The 21,431-nt window shown below is 41.1% G+C and overlaps 1 protein-coding gene across 2 annotated transcripts in view; it reads left to right on the top strand.

The window, feature by feature from the left end:
- Positions 1–995: 995 nt before the first annotated feature.
- Positions 996–21,431, top strand: part of NET1 (neuroepithelial cell transforming 1) — a 35,701-nt gene continuing 15,265 nt past the window's right edge. The window contains exons 1-4 of one of the 2 annotated variants that reach the window (XM_069546530.1): positions 1,002–1,276; positions 2,069–2,205; positions 12,858–12,924; positions 15,768–15,827. In XM_069546530.1, the coding sequence (XP_069402631.1) occupies positions 2,153–2,205; positions 12,858–12,924; positions 15,768–15,827 (180 nt within the window). In that variant the 5' untranslated portion in view covers positions 1,002–1,276; positions 2,069–2,152. Of the gene's footprint in view, positions 1,277–2,068; positions 2,206–12,857; positions 12,925–15,767; positions 15,828–21,431 lie in introns of both variants that reach the window. The other variant, XM_069546529.1, reaches the window with a different exon arrangement.

The raw sequence follows: 21,431 nt of genomic DNA, 5'->3' as shown, positions 1-21,431 counted from the left end.
TTATGGCAGAAAGCGAAGAAGAGCTAAAGAGCCTCTTGATGAAAGTGAAAGAGGAGAGTGAAAAAGTTGGCTTAAAATTCAACATTCAGAAAATAAGATCATGGCATCCACTTTCATCACTTCATGGCAAATAGATGGGGAAACAGTGGAAACAGTGAGAGATTTTATTTTCCTGGGCTCCAAAATCATAGCAGATGGTGACTGCAGCCATGAAATTAAAAGACACTTGCTCCATGAAAGAAAAGCTATGACCAAACTAGACAGCATGTTAAAAAGCAGAGACATTACTTTGCCAACTAAGGTCCGTCTTGTCAAGGCTATGGTTTTTCCAGTAGTCATGTATGGATGTGACAGCTGGACTGTAAAGAAAGCTGAGCACTGAAGAATTGTGCTTCTAAACTTTGATTTCAGAGAAGACTCTTGAGAGTCCTTTGGACTGTAAGGAGATCTAACCAGTCCATCCTAAAGGAAATAGGTCCTGAATATTCATTGGAAGGGCTGATGCTGAAGCTGAAATTCCAACGCTTTGGCCACTCTATGCAAAGAACTGACTCATCAGAAAAGACCTTGATGCTGGGAAAGATTGAAGGCAGGAGGAGAAGAGGACGACAGAGGATGTGATAGTTGGATGGCATCACCAACTCAATGGACATGAGTTTGAGTAAACTCTGGGAGATAGTGAAGGACAGGGAAGCCTGGCGTGCTGCAGTCCATGGGGTCACGAAGAGTAGGACAGGTCTGAGCGACTGAACTGAGCTGAAAATGCTTCCCAGTTTCCCTTGACTTGTGGTGAAAGTCCTAATGAACTGTACACTAGTAATCGGGCCTTGGCGATTTAGGAACTAGACCCCAGGCCTCTGGCTCATCAGCCGGGCGACCCTGTGGACCACGCTCCCGCTCACAGCTTCGGAACAGTTTAGCGCCTGATGGAAGGAGAGGGGCGGGACTCCACGATCCTAGCAACCGCGCCGCGTCCCCTGATTGGCTGGTGCCGCACGGCCGCCATTTTCAAACCCCGGAAGATGGCGGCGGCGGAGGTGGCGGAGCCGTCCTGACAGGAACCCGTCTTCGGGCCGCAGAGGCCGGGCGCCGTGCCGCTCCCAGCGGGCCTCCCGGGCACCCAGCCACCGCGCCGCCCCCTCCGCGCCATGGAGCCCGAGCTGGAGGCCCAGGAGCAGAGCCGGCCGCGGAGGCGAAGCCGCCGGGCCTCGGGGCTCAACGCCGGCGGCGCCGCGGAGCCAGCGGCCGACACCCCCGGGCCCGGCCCGGACGGCAGGTGAGCGCGGGGTGAACGGCGCCTGGGGACTCGGGTTGTCGGGCCCGAGGCTGGGGAGGGGGTGGCGGGCAGGGAAGGAGCCGGGGGTAGGGGAGAGCAGGGCTGCCTGCTCTCCTCTGCTTCCTCCTCTCTCCCCTCGTCCCCCTCTTCCGATCGCCTGACCCTCCTTTATTTTTACCTCCCGTTCCTCTCCTTCCTCCCTCTCGTCTCCCCTCCCCGCTCAGGGGGTGGAGGTCCTCTCTGCACACCCAGCAGGTTTCGGGCTGGATTTGGGGGTGGCGGGGGAGGTTCCTAAATGCCCACCGAGAGCTGCTGGCTAAGAGGACTGGAATCGTTCCTGGAGCCGGAGAGTTTCTTTTGTTCAGTCGCTCGGTCGTGTCCGACTCCTTACGACCCCATGGACCGCAGACCGCCAGGCTCCTCTTGTCCAAGGATTCCCCAGACAAGAATCCTGGGATTCTTGTGTTCTTGTGATCCATTCTCTTCTCCGGGGGATCCTCCCAGCCCAGGCATCAAGCCAGCATCTCCTGCATTGACAGGCGGATTCTTTTACCATTGTGCCACCAGGGAAGCCCCCGAGGACTTCTACCAGACACCAAACTTTTAGCCTAAAAGCAAGCATTAAAATGAAGAGTTTCGCCGAGGTCACAGTCCCTCCTTTCGAGCCTCTGACCAAGTCGGTGATCAGGGCGCAGCTCAGGACCCCAGCCTCCCGGGTAAAGAGGACGCAGAGGCCCATCTTGGACTTTTTAGCTATTGACACATTTCATTCTGTCCTGTGCGTCTGCGAAGGGAGGACACCGGCCGAGGGTGTCAGAGGCGGTGTCTGCGAGGCGAGCGGTGAACGAGGGCTGGGGGCATTGCTTTCCCGTCAGGATGCTGCAGGCCCTGGGTTCCTGTGACCAGCCGTTGGACCTTTCATCTCTAAGGTTGGGTCCTCATCTGTCATATAGGGTTGAAATAGTATCCACTTCCTCCAAGTTGTGCAATTCAGTGAGGTCATTGTGTGAGCCTGTATGCAAGGAGTTAGAAACAAACTGTTATTTGCTGATTTTTATCAGTAATTCCACATCTGCTTCTCTTTTCAGAAGTCCCTGTGGTCCACTACTTATTCTTAAACTACAGTTCCTTACTGAAGTTACATTCCAGTCATGCTTGGATGTGCCAGTCATTTTTTCAGAGAAAGGAAAACACCTTAATTTCATGGACAGAGCATTTGTAAACTCACAGTTAATAAGTCATCGTGCAGAGAACTAGACTTTTTCATTAGATATTGATTTTTTATTTTGAAGATTAGGATAATCCTTGCCTGAAACCTTTATACTGATTACAACTTATATTTAAGAGGTAGTGAAAAAGCAGAAAGACGTCATCATCCCAGAGACTGAGAAATAGGAGAATCAGGACCATGTAGTGAAGGGAAGAAGAACAGTGATAAATTCATTCTGTGTTCATTCAATAAAGCTTTTGAGCATTTGCCTGGAAAGATCCCCAGAGGAGGGCATGGCAACCCACTCCAGTATTCCTGCCTGGAGAATCACATGGACAGAGGAGCCTGGAGGGCTACAGTCTGTGGGGGTCACAGAGAGTCGGACACGACTGAGCAACTAACACTTGCACTTTCCTAGATCTTCACAGTGTTGCAGATATTAAGAGATTTTGGTGAACAGATGAAGTCTCTGCTCTCATAAAGCTTACATTCTGGTTAGGAATGAAAGACGATAATGAAATACCAGGTGGTCATCTTGTGAGGAGAATTAAGATATGGTAAGGGCAGGCATCGGAGAAGGCAGTGGCACCCCACTCCAGTGCTCTTGCCTGGAAAATCACATGGACGGAGGAGCCTGGTGGGCTGCAGTCCATGGGGTTGCTGGGAGTTGGACACGAGTGAGCGACTTCATTTTCACTTTTCACTTTCATGCATTGGAGAAGGAAATGGCAACCCACTCCAGTGTTCTTGCCTGGAGAATCCCAGGGACGGGAGAGTCTGTTGGGCTGCCGTCTGGGGTCACACAGAGTCGGACATGACTGAAGCAACTTAGCAGCAGCAGCAGCAGCAGGACAGGCAGAGATAAGGAGAGGGGCAGTTTTGCCTTTTTTTTTTTTTTTTCACTTTATTTTACTTTACAATACTGTATTGGTTCAGTTTTGCTATTTTTAAAAGATCAAACAGTTCTCCTCCATGGTAATGATGCCATTTAAGCAGAGATGTGAAGGAATTAAGGAACTCCACCATGTGAAGATGTGGGGAGAAAGGCAGTAAGTACAGGGCTTCAAAGTAGAATCCTGTTTGGTGTGTTCAAGGACTGTAGAGAAGCCACGGTAACTGGAGTGGAGCAAATTAAAGTGAGAAAGGTGGACAGCGAGGTCACAGAGATGCCTGGGTCAGATCGGGTAGTACATGGCCAACCACCAGAAAGATTTCAAATTTGAATCTATGGTTGGGAGACAATAGAAAATTCTGTGATGTGTAGTTTAAAAGGATTGGTCTGTTACGTGGCAGGGAGAAAATCAGGGAGACTAATGAAGAGGTTACTGCAGTTTGAGACATCTGAGTGGTAAACATGGTGGAAAGTACTCCTATTTGGGATGTATTTTTAAAGTAGCACTGACAGGATTTGCACATGGATTCAGTGTGGAGTTAAGAGAGACAGAGGAATGGAGAATGATTCCGAGGTTTTTAATCTGAGCACCAGAAGACCAGGTTTCCGTGTTCCTGGAGAGAAGTTTGCTTTGGGATGCGTTAAAAGGCTCCTATTAAGGAATGCATCACAACAATTTTTTCCCCCTTTCCTCTTTTTTGGCTTTTTTCTCTTAAAAAAAAAAAAACTTTCATTGAAGTTTAACAGTCAAATGAAAGAATGCATGAATCATAAGTGTTTTGCCCAGTGAAATGTCACAAAGTAAACACATCTGTGTAACCAAATATAAATTGAGGGCTTATCAGCAAATAGACTTGAAATCACAGCACTGGGCAGTCATCCTGATAGTCTGAATAGAGGAGAGTTTGGGGCCCCAACCCTGAGACAATCCCCACATGCAAAGGTCCGGGAGATGAATAAGCTCGGAGGAGCCACAGCTGTGAGGAACCAGGTGAGATCAGTGTCCAGGAGGCCAAGAGGCAAAAGGGTTTTGAGAAAGGACATGGGAAAGTATGTCAAGTGTTACTCGTAAGGAAGGAATGAACAGTTTAATGAGATGAGGAATGAGTGATCATTGAATCTGGTCATGAGAAGAGCATATTGACCTCCAGTAGTTTCCGTAAAATAGTTAAACTATTAAGAATGTTTGTAGTGGGTTGAGAAGAGAATGAGGTGTGGTTTATTCCAGAAATGTGTGAGTGTCAGACACTATAAATATGGAGATGCAAAATACTGTCCTTACTCTGGGAGTGTTGCCGAGATCCCAGCCTCTGTTCTCTGGTGCCGGATAGAAACACAGACAAGAGTTTTGGGTGAAGTTGAAAAGAGTAGCTTTTATTGTTTTGCCGGCCATAGGTGGCCACAGTAGGCTAGCGCCCTCAAGACTGCTCTCCTTTGGGAAAAATAGGAAGAGATCTTAAAGTTCAGGACAGGAAGGGAGTGCTGTAGATAAGGAGTAGGGCAGAAACAAGCTTGCATTCTTTCCTTTTGGAAAATCTACATGGTCTAAGTCAGTGTCAGGCTCTCTTGGGAAGAATACAGAAGTCCTTGAGGCTATCGCACTGTGATTTTGTAGAATAAAGAATGCTAACAAAAGAAGGGAGTGTTAGGAAGTGCTTCCTCAGAGAAGCAAACACCATATGTATTGTGCACAGCTCTGATTAGAAAGTAATCGTTTTCAAAATGTAAGTAAGCAAGAGAAGCTTTTCTTAGAAAATGGCTTAGTGGACTTAAAAGAATAAGGCCTAGCATGTTGGAAGCAGCCTTAACCAACGTCTGCTCTTACAGAAGAACTTACAATGGTATAGGGAGGAGTAATCATAATCATGTATGATGACAATTACTATTGCGTTAGGCATGTGATGCCATAGATGCAAATAAAAGAAATTCTAGTTGAAAAGGACAGGAAATGATTCCCTGTTGTAGCCCTTGAGTCTCAGAGGGCCAGTTTAGAGAATGGATGTGCATGGGTGATATCATGTAGGGGGAAGCATTTAAATGTTAAAAGGCCCTTTACACAAATGAGCGTGAAGAGTTTTAGGTATGACAATGACTCTATAGGGAGAAGACTGAGGGATAGAGAGGAGGTAGTGATTAGAGATGATACTGAAGAAGTAAGAGCCACATCACTGAAGGGAGCTTTGTATGCCATGATAGTAAATCTGATGAAAACTAGCCCGCAAACAAATGCTCATACACACAAAATTCCAAATTTGTGGACCCTTGCAGCCCAACTATGGAACCAAATTAAAAGTCGCATGTGAATTCATCATTGGCGGGAAGTCATTTTGCAGTTGCCTGGATGAGTGTTTGAATCTAGTGGCTGGCAGTGAGGTTGGAGAACTTGAAACACTGGGTTACACTTTCAGGGAGTCTCACTGCAACCCGAGGGCAAGAAAGAATAATGGAGGCAACACCAGCTTATGAGGTGGATTCTGAAGAAGGGGTAAACTTGATATGGGACAGATGAGGGAATAAGCAAGTACAGAGAGAGGTTGAAGAGACAGGAAAGAAGAAAGGTGATAAGCAACCAGAAAGAGAAGGATGGACTCCTAAGTGTAAAGGTAGAGCGTCCAGCCTGTCTGAGAGCTGTGGACAGTAGCCTTTGGGGTAAGTTTGGGGAATGTGGGATGTTACGAGCAGGAATTTGGGGGCTTTCCCACCAGGGTTCTGTTTTTTAGGTGAGGTTGTAAATTATGTCAGCTGAGAAAAGGGTGGTGACAAAGGCTTTCCTGGTGGCTCTGTGGTAAAGAATCTGTCTATAATTCAGGAGACACAGGAGACATGGGTTTGATCCCGGGGTCAGCAGGATCCCCTGGAGAAGGAAATGGCAACCCACTCCAGTATTCTTGCCTGGGAAATCCCATGGACAGAGGAGCCTGGCAGGCTACAGTCCCTGGGGTCACAAGATTCCAACATGACTAAACCACCACCATAGGCAGCGTTAGGAGAGTAATGAAGTTGTCCTACTTCATTACTCTTCTTTTTTTGAAGGACAAAAAAAAAGAAAATGAAAGTATCACCTTTTCATGAAACAGTGTTCACATACTATACAGTGTTACCCACTTGCAGTGTACAATTCACTGTTTTCCTTTAGATTCAGGACATGTGAATGTCCTCTAGACATGTGTAACCATCACCAGGCAATTTTTGAACATTTTCTTCACCTCAAAATGAAAGCCCATACCTCTCTCCCTATTGCCTTTCTCTTCTTTTACCGCAAACTCTAACCTGCTTCCTGTCTCTGTGAATTTCCCTGTTCCGGACATTTCACATGAATGAAATCATATGTGGCCATTTTTCAGAGGCATCCTTTGCCCATTTTAAAAATTGGGTTATTTATATTTTTTATTACTAAGATGTAAGAACTCTACTCTTGATAACAAGCCCCTGCATGGTCTGCAGATATGTTCCCCTATTCTGTGGGCTGTCTTTTTTTTAACTGAAGTCCAGTTGATTTACAGATTGTGTTAGTTTCTAGTGTACAGCAAAGTGATCCAGCACGTGTGTGTTTGTACACATATTTGCATGCAAACTGCTGTTTACAGGCCTGCCATTTAATCAGCCTGTCCACATGGTTGGAGCTCATTTTCAGCCACATCTTTGCTAATTGTTAATCCTAGCCATCCAGATGAGAAACGAGTAGACTTGAGAATGAGCTCAGGAGTTGGAATGGCTAATACATGCAGAACCTGAGAGAGAGGTCCTACTGTACCAAGTTAAATCATGACGCTGATCTGCTTCTGCTAAAGACTGATCCTGGGCATTGCTTCACACAGAGGTAGAAAAAATTTTTGAACACAACGTGAATGCTGACTACCACAGGACATGGCTGGGGCAAGATAATTAGGGAGAAAAAGCGAGAAGAGACAGCTGGAATCCATTAGGGGTCTAAGCTTGCTCTGCGGCAATGGCTCTCAGCTGCTTTCTCCTCCTCCTCGTCCCTCTCTGTTCTGGTTAGTAATAGGCCAGTTTCTTGTCCACAGGCGGCCCTGGGCCCCACTACACAGCTCAGAACTCAGAAAGCAGTGTGCTTCTCTGGCCTAGTTTTCCTGACACTGAGTCTCCTCTAGCCCTGCCTTTGATTCAGTTAATTACTCTCTCTGGGAATGGACATTCTTTTAGACTGAGATCCAAAGCTGAATAAAACATTAGTGTTTAAAGAGTTTAGGCTTTACAGTCAGACTCCTTGGGTTTAAATTCTGGCTCTTGAGGATTTAATCTCTTTAAACCTCATTTCATACTTTCTAGCTCATTAGTAGTATCTGTCTCATCAGGCTGTGATTAATCTCTTTTAAATCTCACTTTATAGTATCTGTCTCATAAGGCTGTGGAAATTATAAGAGGTAATTCATGTAAAACATGAGAACAGTACCTAGATATATCAAATGCTCCATATATCTTAGGTATCATTGTTTTCATTTTCTGCAGGAAACACTAAAAGCTATAACTTACCCTCTATCAAGGAGTATTTAGCAGTTATCTCTTATCAGTTTTGTAGAGGTGGATCTCTGACTAGATGGTAAATCTTTGACTTTTGTTTTTCTAGTGAAACTGATGGATTTGTAGAGTGGACATCCAGAGTTAAATGTATATTCTTAAACCAAGTTCTGTTAATTTTGAGCTAAGGGTTTCTGTTCCCTTTAAGGGAATTTAACTTCCTGGATGGACTGTTTTTTCAAAACATTTTAAAAACCAAATTAAACAGAAATTGAGCCAGTCCCTGATAACCCAGGATTGTCATCATTATTACTATTTATATTAATAGTTGCTGAAAATAAAAGGATGCCCCCACTAGCTCCTAAGGCTGTTTCCTCCCACATCGAAATGACTGTACTGTTTAACAGTTTTATTGATACATAATTTGTATGTCATAACATTCACCCGTTGTAAGTGTGCAATTCAGTAATTATTAGTAAGTGTATAGACACAGTCACCATTAGAACATTCATCGTCCCAAATACTCCCTCAAGTTTGTTTGCAGTCAGTCCTCCTCCTACCCCCAGGCCTAGGCAGCCACTAGTCTGCTTTCCATGTCTGTAAATTTCTATTTCTGGATATCCATATAAATAGAACCACACAATATAATCTTTCACATTTGCATGTTTTGTAGTTCGTCTATATTAATTATGTGCCATGATAGAGGAGGGCAATGACATAAGTCATAATCTCTGAAAAAATATGGCTTGAGAATGAAATAACAGGTGATTTTTTGTGGAACATCAACTGTACCATTTTATTTATGTTTTGTTTAGACTAAATCTAGTTGCGTGTAAAAATAATTTACATAGTTTGAAAATACATCAAATGACACAAAAAGAAGTATATAAAGATCAAGGAGTAATCAGTGGGGCTAATAGGAAACACAGTTTAATATATCAAGCTAGTGCCTTTGGGTATTTATTTTATGCCTTAAATGTTAGTAATTAATTGGATATATGAAAAAAGATTGGACAAAAATTCTTAAAAAGATGGACTGTCACTTCTTATTTCGGCCTTTGAGCTCTTTTTAAATGGACTGTACTGCATATCTTTTAAAGGTCACTTTTAATGTTTTATGAAATAAAAAATTTTCCCACAAGGATTTAAAATAGCTGCTACATTTTGAGTGTGACCCCTATGAAAAAATGACTATATATCTTTCCAAGTTTTTTGAAAGCTGGCACTGACTCACATACTTTCAGGGCACAGTTTGTTTTTTGGGTTCTTATTTTCCATGAGTTCTCAAAATAAATAGGTACTTGCTTTTGAAATAGGAAAAAAATAGCATTACTATAAAGCTGATTACAGCTGGTGCTGGAAACAATCTTGCCATCCAGTTGGAAATATTTTTCCAGTTTGCAGTGTGTTTAAAATTCCTAACAGCTAATTCTTTCCAGCTTTTAAACATCAAATTCATTCTGAGGTCAGAATGAACAATTCTAGGGAATAAAGAAATGAATATCTTTGGTTTTATGTTCTCCTTGTCTTATATCTGAAAGGAAGTGCTCAGTGACTATTTTAAGTGCCACAATGATTACTACTTTGTAATGAATATTTGTATTACTTTTAAAATAATCTTCCGAGAAGTCATAATTTTTGCTTCTCAACCCAGTCTCCACTGGTGGCTCTTTGTGTAGTACATGATACCTAGAACAGTGTTTTTAAAAAGTGATCATAACTTGAAGGTTCTATTTGCCCTGTAATCCTTTGGCATTTGACTATAGTACTATATCTCTGTATACTCTTATCTATGTATTCTTTAGTCATATGAATTATAATTTATTGCTGATATCTTATTGTTTTATCAGAAATTGTGTAATCTTCATTGTTACTTGACTTTTCTATAGTGGCAAGAAATCACCAGTTTCTTAGTTTATTTTGCTCCAGTAGAGAGGCCCTCAAAACAGTTTTTGAGCTACAAATAGTTATTTAGGGAGCATTTGCTTTAAATATCTTCAGATCTTTTGTATCTCTTTCTAATTATTATTAGTGGCATCCTATTTCACTGTGTCAGGACCCTTCCCAGGAACTGAACAGGCCTTGGGAGGAAGGGAGAGTTCTCCAGCCAGACCTTGAGCCCTCTCTAGTCACCGCCCCACTCTGCCATTGCTGCTGTCCCTCTGCCTCTCGCCATCTGTTGTCAGCAGTATCAGAACTGCCTCTTAACCGGCCTCCTGACCAGTGCTGCCTTCTTCCAACTCAGCCTTCTTGTTCCTTAGAACTCAGTTGCTGACAGCTGCCATACGTATGCAAGATCAAGTTCATATTTTTAAGGACTGTACATGAGGCCTTTTATCATGATCGAGCCCTGTTTTATTTCTTTTGATGCTCAAACATAAAGAGCTACTTGCAGTTTCCTGTATATAATTCATTTCACCCCCCCTTCACATGTGCCTTTCCCTTTCCCCACAGAGCCTGCCTGGCTCTTACATGCTTTGCTGATTGCGATTTCTCTTTGCTTCAGTTTTACGGTTCAGAGAAGGCAATGGCAACCCACTCCAGTACTCTTGCCTGGAGAATCCCAGGGACGGGAGGGCCTGGTGGGCTGACTGTCTGTGGGGTCACACAGAGTCGGACACGACTGAAGCGACTTAGCAGCAGTAGCAGCAGTATTAATTCTTCTGCGAAGCCATTTTGCTGTCCTCTTTCTCCTTGTAGCCATTTTTGCTTGTGCTCCTTGTCAAAATATAAACAAACTTCTGCTTTATATTTAGCTTAGAAAACTACAAAAGCCTGTGTTTTATTTAAGCTTGTAAATGTTTGTAGAAATAACCACCATCTGTGGTGTTTCTGTAACTTACGGTGACTATGAGAATGAAGGTGAAAGAGTACACAAGTGGACAGTGGCCTGACTGTGCAGAAGCTAAGCAATAACTTCTATAATAATTGGCCCCAAATGGCCAAGACTTGATCAGCAACAGCCAGCTTCCCCAGTTTTTGTCTTTGGTTCCAAATTAAGAATCTCCCTCCAGTGCAGGACACCTGGGTTTGATCCCTGAGTCGGGAAGATCCCCTGGAGAAGGGAATGGCAAGCCACTCCAGTTATTCTTGCCTGGGAAATCCCATGGACAGAGGATCCTGGCAGGCTATAGTCCATGGGGCCGCAAAGAGTCAGACATGACTGAGCGACTAACACTTCACTTCCAACTTAAAACTAACTCGAGCAAATCCTACCTGCACCCAGTAAATCACACAGGAGCCCCAGTGCCACTTAGCTTGCCTGCACCTTCCCACTGCTGACAGCCTCCAGTCAGAACACACCTGAAGCCTTCCCTTGTTCTTCATTCCCCAGCCTGCCTTTCAGTCTCCCTAAACACCAGTGATGGTGGCCAGCTCCCTTGCTATAGCAAGCTCTGAATTAACAACCTTTGCTTTTCTCATAAGTATAGTTTATAAGGGCTTCCCAGGTGATGCAGTGGTAAAGAGCAGGAGATTCGGGTTCAATCCCTGTGTTGGGAAGATCCCCTGGAGGAGGATATAGCAACCCACTCCAGTATTCTTGCCTGAAAAATCCCATGGATAGAGGAGCCTGGCAGGCTACAGTCCACAGGGTCATAAAGAGTCAGTCAGACACAACTTGGGTGACTGAACACATGTACATAGTTTATAAACATTTCTGCACTACCTATGCTTTGTGATTTTCTACGTTTGACAGACCTGCTGCTGCTGCTAAGTCACTTCAGTCGTGTCCGACTCTGTGCGACCCCACAGACGGCAGCCCACCAGGCTCCCCCATCCCTGGGATTCTCCAGGCAAGAACACTGGAGTGGGTTGCCATTTCCTTCTCCAATGCGTGAAAGTGAAGTCGCTCAGTCGTGTCCGACTCCTAGCGACCCCATGGACCGCAGCCTACCAGGCTCCTCCGTCCATGGGATTTTCCAGGCAAGAGTACTAGAGTGGGGTACCATTGCCTTCTCCATTGACAAACCTAGACAGCACATTAAAAAGCAGAGACATTACTTTGCCAACAAAGGTCCGTCTAGTCAAAGCTATGGTTTTTCCTATAGTCATGTAAAGATGTGAGAGTTGCCGAAGAATTGATGCTTTAAAACTGTGGTGTTGGAGAAGACTCTTGAGAGTCCCTTGGACTGCAAGGAGAACAAACCAGTAATCCTAAAGAAAATCAATCCTGAATATTCATTCATTGGAAGGACTGAAGCTGAAGCTCCAATACTTTGGCCACCTAATGTGAAGAGGTGACTCATAAGAAAAGATCCTGATGCTAGTAAAGATTGAAGGCAGGATGGGTCAGTCGCTAAGTTGTGTCCACCTCATGGACTGAACCTACCAGGCTCCTCTGTCCAGGGAAGCCCGTGTCACTTAGTAGTAAAGAACAAAATCCTAGCCAAATTTTAACCTTACTTGAGACCTTTGTCTCAGATATAGTTATTCAAAGCTTTTTATTTGATTTATTAAGTCATAACACTAAAAAGAAAAATCAGTACATGGAAGAGATTTACACATAAAATACAAAATAAATTCATTTAACTTTATGATGTTGAGTTTTTTTTACTATTATTTTAAAAATATTAAACATGAATGCTGAATTTTATCAAGTAATTTGTTGCATCATTTACTGTGTTCTTACTTAACCTATTAGTGAAATATATAAAATATATTTCATATCATTGAGCCATGTATATCTTTCTAAAATAAACTCTGCTTGTTTTGGTGAATTAGTTTTAATCTACTAGTTTTATAAAGGCTTTTTCACTTTTGTAATGTTTCTGAAAATTTCCAAAAGTGACTGGAACCTATACCCTGATTTTTTGGATTTCAGTTTTTGTGGGTTGTTTTGTTTTGGTTTTAAATACTCTCCCTCTTATTTCTACAACTGAATGATTCATTAGGCTACTTTGAAGAGTTTTGAAACTATGAAAAAGATAGCTTTTTACCTGTTAGTGCTTAATTTTACTGAAGTTACTCTCAATGTATTTGTTTGAATTTTCTGTTAACAGATACTCCCTTCGGAGAGGTAGCTCCTTCACATTTTTAACACCTGGCCCTCATTGGGATTTCACTTTGGTGAGTAGACACCTGGGTTTTTATTTCATAACATTAAATAGAAATATTCCTGGCTGTTCTTCAGTCTAGTTGTCTGTGCATCTCTAAAAATCTTAAGATACAGAGTTTCTATCATTGTCTTTGGTAGCCTAATTTAACTCTTCTCTGCTAACAGACTGAAATCTTTATTTCAAGCTAAATGTAAAAATGTTTTGAAAAGTATTGGATCTATTCATCTTTATTCAATTCTTTCTCTTATTTCTATCAGTGTTAAAATTAATATATTATGAAACATGAATATATTAATATTTTTATGTACATACTCTGACAGGTTTCTCCTTTGTTGAAAAATATAAAAATGATTGTAGGTAGTACATATAATGAATGAATTATTTCTGTTATTAATAATCTTAGTATAGAGGGACTGCTTCATTATTTTTAGGAGACTTCCAGAGGCATCCAACCTTATGGAAACTAACACCAGAAAATTGGAGTTTTTTAATAATTAAAAACTAATTTAAATAGTTAAAACTGGGGAGGGGGGTTCATGTTTGGGAACACATGTAAGAATTAAAGATTTGAAAATTAAAAAATAGTTAAAACCTCATTGCTACATAATACTCATAAATAAAATATGTACAAAGAGAGCATGATTCTTATGCTTTTCTTATTTGGGGGAAATAGCAAAAATGATTCTGCTTCTAGTATGCCAAACTTTACCTGTGTGCATGTATTATGATGTGCTGATGGTCCAACAATACATGCTTCATTTGTATTCTATTCTCTTGTATTTAATTTAATGTTTTCGTGTATCAAAACACAATACTCAGGGTGGGGTTAATGAGAGCGGGCATAAATGTATATTTCAGATAGCCAGAATAATTTCACAGTTGGGGACTGCTAAATTGGATCTGATTAGATTATCATTGTCTAACTCACATTGGAAAATGTGGGTGATGATGAGCTTGTCATCTGTATATTAAATTTTAGTAGCTCACTTGAAGGAGTAAGAAATACATAGAAATGAAGTTCTAATATTTTACTCCTGTACTCCAGGAAAAATATCTTGCATTTTCTCTGAGATAGGTGCATCTCACTTGTGAAAACACTTCTGTAGAGGTCTCCATGACAAAAGAAATATCTCATGGTTCATGTATTAACACTGTTGGAATATGATTAAGGAAACTTAAGAGGGAGATTGATTACTTTTTAAATACATAGTTGAAGAAAGGAAAAGAACAAAACTTAAGCATCTAACTCAAGGGGTGAGGAGAAGAACAATATCGTGAACTGAAGAAAAGAGGAGGAGAAGAGTGGAGAAGTAAAGTCAGCACCTAATCATGGTAAAAGTCTTGGCAAACCAAGGTTAGAATATAGACTAGAACATCGTACTTAGCCTGAGACCTACCACAAGCAACATACATGATGATAAAGTGCTAGCCACGTTCCCTTCCATGTATTTCCCCCACTTCTACCTGGACTATATCTTTCCTTTTCTCAGTTGTCCCCATCTTGCACAGTGTAGATTCTGTTCTCCCAGTTCCTCTTCTGTAGGGGGGCCAGGTCCTGAGAGTTCACAGGAGCTGGGCTGTGTCATATTTAATCAGAATATTATTCTGAGATACAGAAGAAATGTTACTTAAGGATTCTTTTTCAGTATTGACTTTGTGTTGTTCAGTCGCTAAGTCATGTCTGACTCTGTGACCCCATGGACTCCCTGTTGTTGCTGCATCGCTTCAGTCGTGTCTGACTCTGCAACCCAATAGACTGCAGCCCACCAGGCTCCGCTGTCCCTGGGATTCTCCAGACAAGAACACTAGAGTGGGTTGCCATTTCCTTCTCCAGTGCATGAAAGTGAAAAGTGAAAGTGAAGTCACTCAGTCGTGTCCGACTCTTAGCAACCCCATGGACTGCAGCCTACCAGGCTCCTCCATCCATGGGATTTTCCAGGCAAGTGTACTGGTAAGGTGCCATTGCCTTCTCCGCACGGACTCCCTATTCCTCATCATCTCCCAGAGTTAGCCCAAGTTCATGTCCATTGAGTCGGTGATACCATCCAACCATCTCATCCTCTGCCTCCCTCTTCTTTTGCTTTCAGTCTTTCCCAGCAATATTGACTAAGGACTAGAAGTTAGAGCTATATACACAGTTTGGTCACTGCTGGCACTTGCAGGGCTGAAGGAAGGTGGTAATGATTACTGGAAGGTTCTCTAGGTACCTTCCACTGAAAAGTCCTGCTTCGGGCAACAAACCTTAATTACTTGGACCAGGAGAAAAGGGTATTTCTTTCCTAGTGAAATCACCCCCTCATAGAATGAGTAAAATGTGTTCCTTTTTAAAAATACTTCTGCCTGTATATATAAAATATATTTTACTTTTTCTCTAACAAGTATAGGCTTGACTTGCATAAGAGTTCTGTTCTGGAATGGAATCACTTCACACTAGATAATTCAATCTGAGGGAACTTTTTAGAAAGTATATAGTATATGCTAGTGATAAATTATCGGAGAAGGCAATGGCACCCCATGGATGGAGGAGCCTGTTAGGCTGCCGTCCATGGGGTCGCTAGGAGTCGGACACGACTGAGCGACTTCACTTTCACTTTTCACTTTCATGTGTTGGAGAAGGAAATGGCAACCCGCTCCAGTGTGCTTGCCTGGAGAATCCCAGGGATGGGGCAGCCTGGTGGGCTGCCGTCTATAGGGTTGCACAGAGTCAGACACGACTGAAGCGACTTAGCAGCAGTGATAAATTATGAGTATCCCTCATAAAAATAACTTTCTTATGAATACAATCTAAGGCTTCACTTTTTAAAAGTGATTTTCCTTCTATATAAGAATGAAATCTTTGCCTTTTTTTTATAGAAAAGAAAACGAAGAGAGAAAGAGGATGATGTCATAAGCCTTAGCAGCCTTGATCTGAAGGTAAGCCTTATGCTGTGGCAAAGAAAAGCTTTTAAGCATATGCAGATAGCACTTTATTTCTGTGCTATAAAAATAGCGAATGCTGAGTTTTTTGCATTTTGCATTTTCTAAGTGCAGAACTGAGTAGCATTGGCTCTTACAGGTATCCTCCTTTTTCTGTTCTACTTCTCTGTGAAGAATGAGCAGAAAATGTCACTCAAAACAGTAGTGACCACAAGCTCCTGTACCTGAGGAGAACAGGCCTGTCATCTGTGCAGAGGAATGGGGGTTGCTGATGGATGGGAGAGCACGTGTCCCTCCTCTGAGAGGCAGCTTCTCCTGTGTCCTAGTCCCAAATCTGGGGTTTTGTATGAAATCCTAAATTTTAAATGTTGCATCAGATTTTTTCTAACAACTGTGCAAGCCAAATAACTTATCTGCAAGCCAGATGTGGCCCAGGGGTTTCCAGTGTGTGATGTATGATCAACCAGAGCTCAGTACACACTTAGAAACAATTACGTCTCCTATTCTGTAAAATTGTACTTTGAAGTCCAAAACTACTGTTTTGGAATTACTTATTTCTCTGTTGTCACTTGGTAGTTTTACAGAACCACTTTGGTTATAAGTAACCTTGTTTTAAAAGATTGTTATGAAAAAATTATACATTTTTTAAGTGAGGTTTTTTAAAATATGTTTGCCATCATGTTTAATGATGGGAGCTGCTACTTTTTTAAGACAGCTATTTTCTAAAAATTAGATTTTTACAGGTCTGCCCCTCAACATTTTAGCAAATCTGGTTAATTTGCTTGATTATCAAAGATTAATTGTCATTGCCTAGATTCATTTATTCATTGACGTTGCAGAATAGTTCTGTTGTGCCTTTATCAGCTCTTTATTAACTGGAACACTTCTATAAAGAGAAAATTCCTCTCATCAACCTTGGTTACTCAGAGTACTGTTTTATAATAAAGGCTGGACAAGTGCTTAATTCCTTTCCTGTATCAGTTTTCAAAAATAATGAGTTTTAGTCATTAAAATCCTCTAAAAGTAACTAGTGATGTTTTATTTTTAATAGTACTATGAACTCATGGATGTGAACACGTTTGTTGTGTTTTGATCCATTTTAGCTGTTACTCTTACTGGGCTCACATTGTCCCATCTTTGGCTTCCGGATGCTGCCTCAGGATGGCTCCTATGTCCTTTTCCCCCAGTTCTAGTAAGATATAATTGACGTACAACATTGTGTAAATTTAATGTGTACAGCAGGTTGATTGCCCATGTCCTTTTGATATCCTCACCTCACAGCCAGAGGCTAAATGGCCTCCTTTTCTTCCTGGACTACAAGATATTCCAAGCCTTTGCAGGTCATATGGTCTTTGCCTCATGTTACTTTGTCCCCAGTCTGGTGAAAGGGAAATTCAGCTTTCTTCTAAACCTGATGTCATTTTAGCAGTTTTTATTGACATTGAATTTATGGGAATTATTTGAATTACTATAATTTTGAGGGTAAATATCATATTATGAACTAATATTCACCAACTAGCCAAAGACAGGCTTCTGTTGCCCTTCAGAATTTATTAATAGTACATTTTAGGGCAGGAGTTGTATATTTGTACATACTGTTGTTAACTTCCTTTAAACTGAGGAACTGTATTCAAGAAGGAAATCCTTATAAAATTTTCGTTGCATTAAATACATGCCCACCTGCAAAGAGAATAATGCAGTGATATGCAGTCTCCATTTGTTCCAAAGCCAAGGATTCGTGTACAGCTATAGTATCGAAAGAATGAATTTGAAATAATTATTTATTGAACACATCTTTGTATACCCAGACTTCACTGAGGTCTGATCTAAATTCTTTCTTTTATTCTTTTCTTTAAAAAAAAAAAAGCCACAGACATTTAGAGTACCCGCAATACTTCAAATACTACACTGGACTTTAGAGAGAAGACTGTATACAAACAGGAAACAAGAACCTCTGACAGCATCATACCTGCATAGATTACAGTAGACTGTAGAAGTACCAATTGGTATTAAGAGGAGTTATGACAGTAACAGAAGATACTGTGGAGGTCTTGGTTTGGAGTTGGGTGTTTGGGAAAGCAAACGTCAACTTGGGAAAACCAGCCCAGATAGAGAAGGAGCATCTACAAGTACCAATAATTAAGATCAGTTATGTTAACATAATGATGAACAAATGATTTGAAAAGAGTCCAATAATATATGAAGAAGAACTAAGAGATGAAGCACAGAGGGCTAATTGACCACTTAGTTGAAGGCTATAAATGATAGGCTGAAGAATTTATTGATCTCCCATGAAAAACAACAGAAGCAACATTCTGAATTCTTGAAATGATTTTCTGAAATATAATCCTTCTGTTTATGTAGCAAGTCTAGGTTAGTAGTGGTCTGGGACAGTCTAAACTGCTGTGTGATCTAAAATACTTCTGTCTGTTTTTTCATTGTGAAAGTAACACACAAATGTATTGTCCTTGTATAAAATTAAAACTTTTGCAAGTCTCCAGTTTTCACCTCCATCCTCTGCAGTAATTTGTTATTATTTTGTGTGTTCTAGGCCCTTTTTATTTTTACCTATTTTCACACAGTGTGTATAATGGTGACATATATGAGTATACTGTACATATGCTATAGCTTGCTTTTTTATAAATTTGTTACCAATATAAATAGGGCTACCTCATGCTTTTTTATAGTATTTCGTAGTATTAAAGTACCAATTGCCTGTCATAGTCATTAAAGAATAAAATACATAATTTAGTATTAGGTGTAATCTAAAATTGTAGAGTATATCATTATACTCTACAAATTGGTATACAGTTTGAGTATACCAGTACTCAAAATGTAACCCTTCAAGGCACTATTAACTTTTAAGAAAATGAGATCCCCAAATCTGAACCTTCAGAGAAAGAACCACCACCTTCTTGCAGGAGGCTTAACAGAGGAACAGTAGAGATCACCGCTCTTGCTTGCTCCAAATTTGATGGCTGTCTCTGCATTTTCTCTCGGTGTGCAATATTGCTTCAGTCTCTTACCTTGGCTCAGGGGAAGGGGGTTAAATTTCAGGGGCTCCCACTTTACCCTTCCCTCTGTAATGACTGAGAACATGAAGATGATCATCATCTTTTTCAGTCTCTTAAAGTAATTAACAGAAGCCAGGCAACTCTGTAGTCCTTACAGTTTGTTGCCCCCATGTCACCCCTGCTACTTACACTATTGCTTCACCGCTCCATCTGTACCAGTCCATACCTGTGGTCCTTGTCACCACTTCATCCATGAGTGACCAGTTTCAGACTCCCATCCCAAGTGTCTGGTCTCTAGGGCCAGTCTCCGTGTTGGTGTGTCAGCCCTTGGTCCCTCCAGAAATCCAAGCCTGAGGCATGAGGTAGTGGACAGGTAGTCGGGTTCCAGGTATGGCGCCAAGGAACACGGAGGTGGCTACTGCAAGTGTCTAATTATGGGACTTTCTAAAGAGCCACATAAAATACACCACACAGTTGTCTTCTCAGGGGACTCATGGGGGAGCTTTTACCCACCAGCTTCTGTGCTCCATTAGTCAGTGGGTGTTCTAAGGGATGTTAATCCCTCACACTTCCAGGCAACCATGTGTAAATGCCTCTCTCCGCCTCTGAGAAGCCCAGGGTGAGAACGTGACCCAGCTGGGGACAGGGGCTGTCTGAGGCTGAGCCATTGCTGCAGCAGCAGCTGGAGTGAGATGTGGGCTGAGAACACAGGACTGGCTCAGAACAGTGCAGTTGGTCTTTGGGTTTGGGCCTTAGCTGATTTTCAGAGGAAAAATTTGGGAAATCCCACTCAACATTATGATATTAATACATAAGCACAGGCCATCTTACATGATGCAAGGAATGTTATCCTGTACACTTGAGATAAAAAGTCATCACTAACAGCAGCAGTATCTGATTCTGTTTGATGCTTGGGTTATCATTGCAAAGAGAACTGTGTTTTTGATAATACCAAGTTTCTTAGCCTGTCAGCTATTCTGGTCATAGTCTTTCTCATAGTACTAACTGATCTGAGTTGATCTTTTCCCAAAATAAATTCTTAGTAAAGCTTGGACATACTACTCAAATTTTAATCCAAATGTTTTACAATTTCAGATCCACATATAGTTTCATTGCTGACTTCTTTCATACCCATCTTGCCCAAATGTGAATGCCTTTTTTGGTGGTGTTTTTAACTCATTACTAGATATTGTGGAACACTCATTCCTCAGAAGTACCACTTTGTTAATATTTCAATCAGCATTTCCTTTTTTAGTAAGATTTGAAATTCTATTTTTAACTCACGTTTTTTTGGTGAAGTACAGTAGTTTTTGTAATCTTGAACTCTTTTTAAAGTTGAACATACATTTTTATATTTATAAAAAGTTCTGAAAATATATCTTATAAACTTTGCAATCTCTTTATATACTTGTACAATTTTAAAATATGTTTAGCAATATAAAACATGAGCGCTATACAAGGGCTAAAGATAAAAATTTTACTGTCCTCAATATAAGATTCTTAAAAGTTGAAGAAAAGCAGGTTGGCAGTTGCATTTCACACTATCCCTTGTAGAGGGCAGCAGAGAGCTTAGATTTTGTTTTCTTCTTTACCTTTAAGAAGGGTTTCCTAGCTTAATTTCCAATTGCTTGTTACTGTTCCAGACAAAAGTAAATAAGAACAAATAGTATCTAGACCCAAAAAAAGTAATGATTATCTTCAGCTCTAATTTATTTCTAAATTCCAGAATTCTTATTTCACATTAAAAGGAGAAAAAAGGTAAATTGGCTAATAGTCCTTTTCTATAGAGAAGGAAAACATCTTTCTCTTCACAGTATTCAAATTTTAGGGAAGTAAGCATTGAAGGCACCATGCAAACAGATGAACATAGGCTGTCATACACTTGGTTTTTGGAAAACAGTAATTTTACCAAAAACTTGATTTTTTTTTTAAACAAAGCTGCATTACTATTTTTAGATAATGCAGTTTTGTTTTTGTGTTGATAAATTCTAGATTTTATACACAGACAAGACACTTAACCAATTTGTGTTCCAATTACGCTAGTTGTTGAAAGTCAAATTGCTGTTAATAATATCATTAAACTAAACTTAATTAAAATAGGATTTTTTTCTAAAACTTAAGCAGCTGGAACTGCTTAATAATAATAACTGCTTAATAATAATTTCATTATTATCTTATTTACCTGCCTATAATACAAATAATCTTTCTACTATGGTTTATATGGTTTGCTTTCCTGTAAACTGTTGGCAGTTATTTAGCAAAACTAGCCTGGGACTAAGAGATTGGGTTTTTAACTTCAGCTCTGCTCCTAACTCACAGAATGACAACTAGCCATGCCTGAGCACTGAGCTGAAGGTGCTACACAGACTGTCTCGTGGCGAAGGGACACTGCAGCAGCAGTTGAGCAGACCAGATTGGAACCTGTCTAGCCACTGACGACCCCTGAAACTTGGGACAGGTTTCTCAAACCTTCTGAGGCCTGATTTCCTTCATCTGTAAGATGAAGGTAATACATACCTCATAAAGTCGGGTGAATAAGATAATATGATAAAGCTCCCAGCACAAAATAAGGACTCACATTTCCCTT

This window comes from Ovis canadensis, chromosome 13, assembly GCF_042477335.2.
Source record: "Ovis canadensis isolate MfBH-ARS-UI-01 breed Bighorn chromosome 13, ARS-UI_OviCan_v2, whole genome shotgun sequence".
In the NCBI taxonomy this organism is placed as follows: Eukaryota; Metazoa; Chordata; class Mammalia; order Artiodactyla; family Bovidae; genus Ovis; species Ovis canadensis.
The sequence above is the reverse complement of the archived record's forward strand: the minus strand, read 5'-3'. Positions and strand labels throughout refer to the sequence as shown.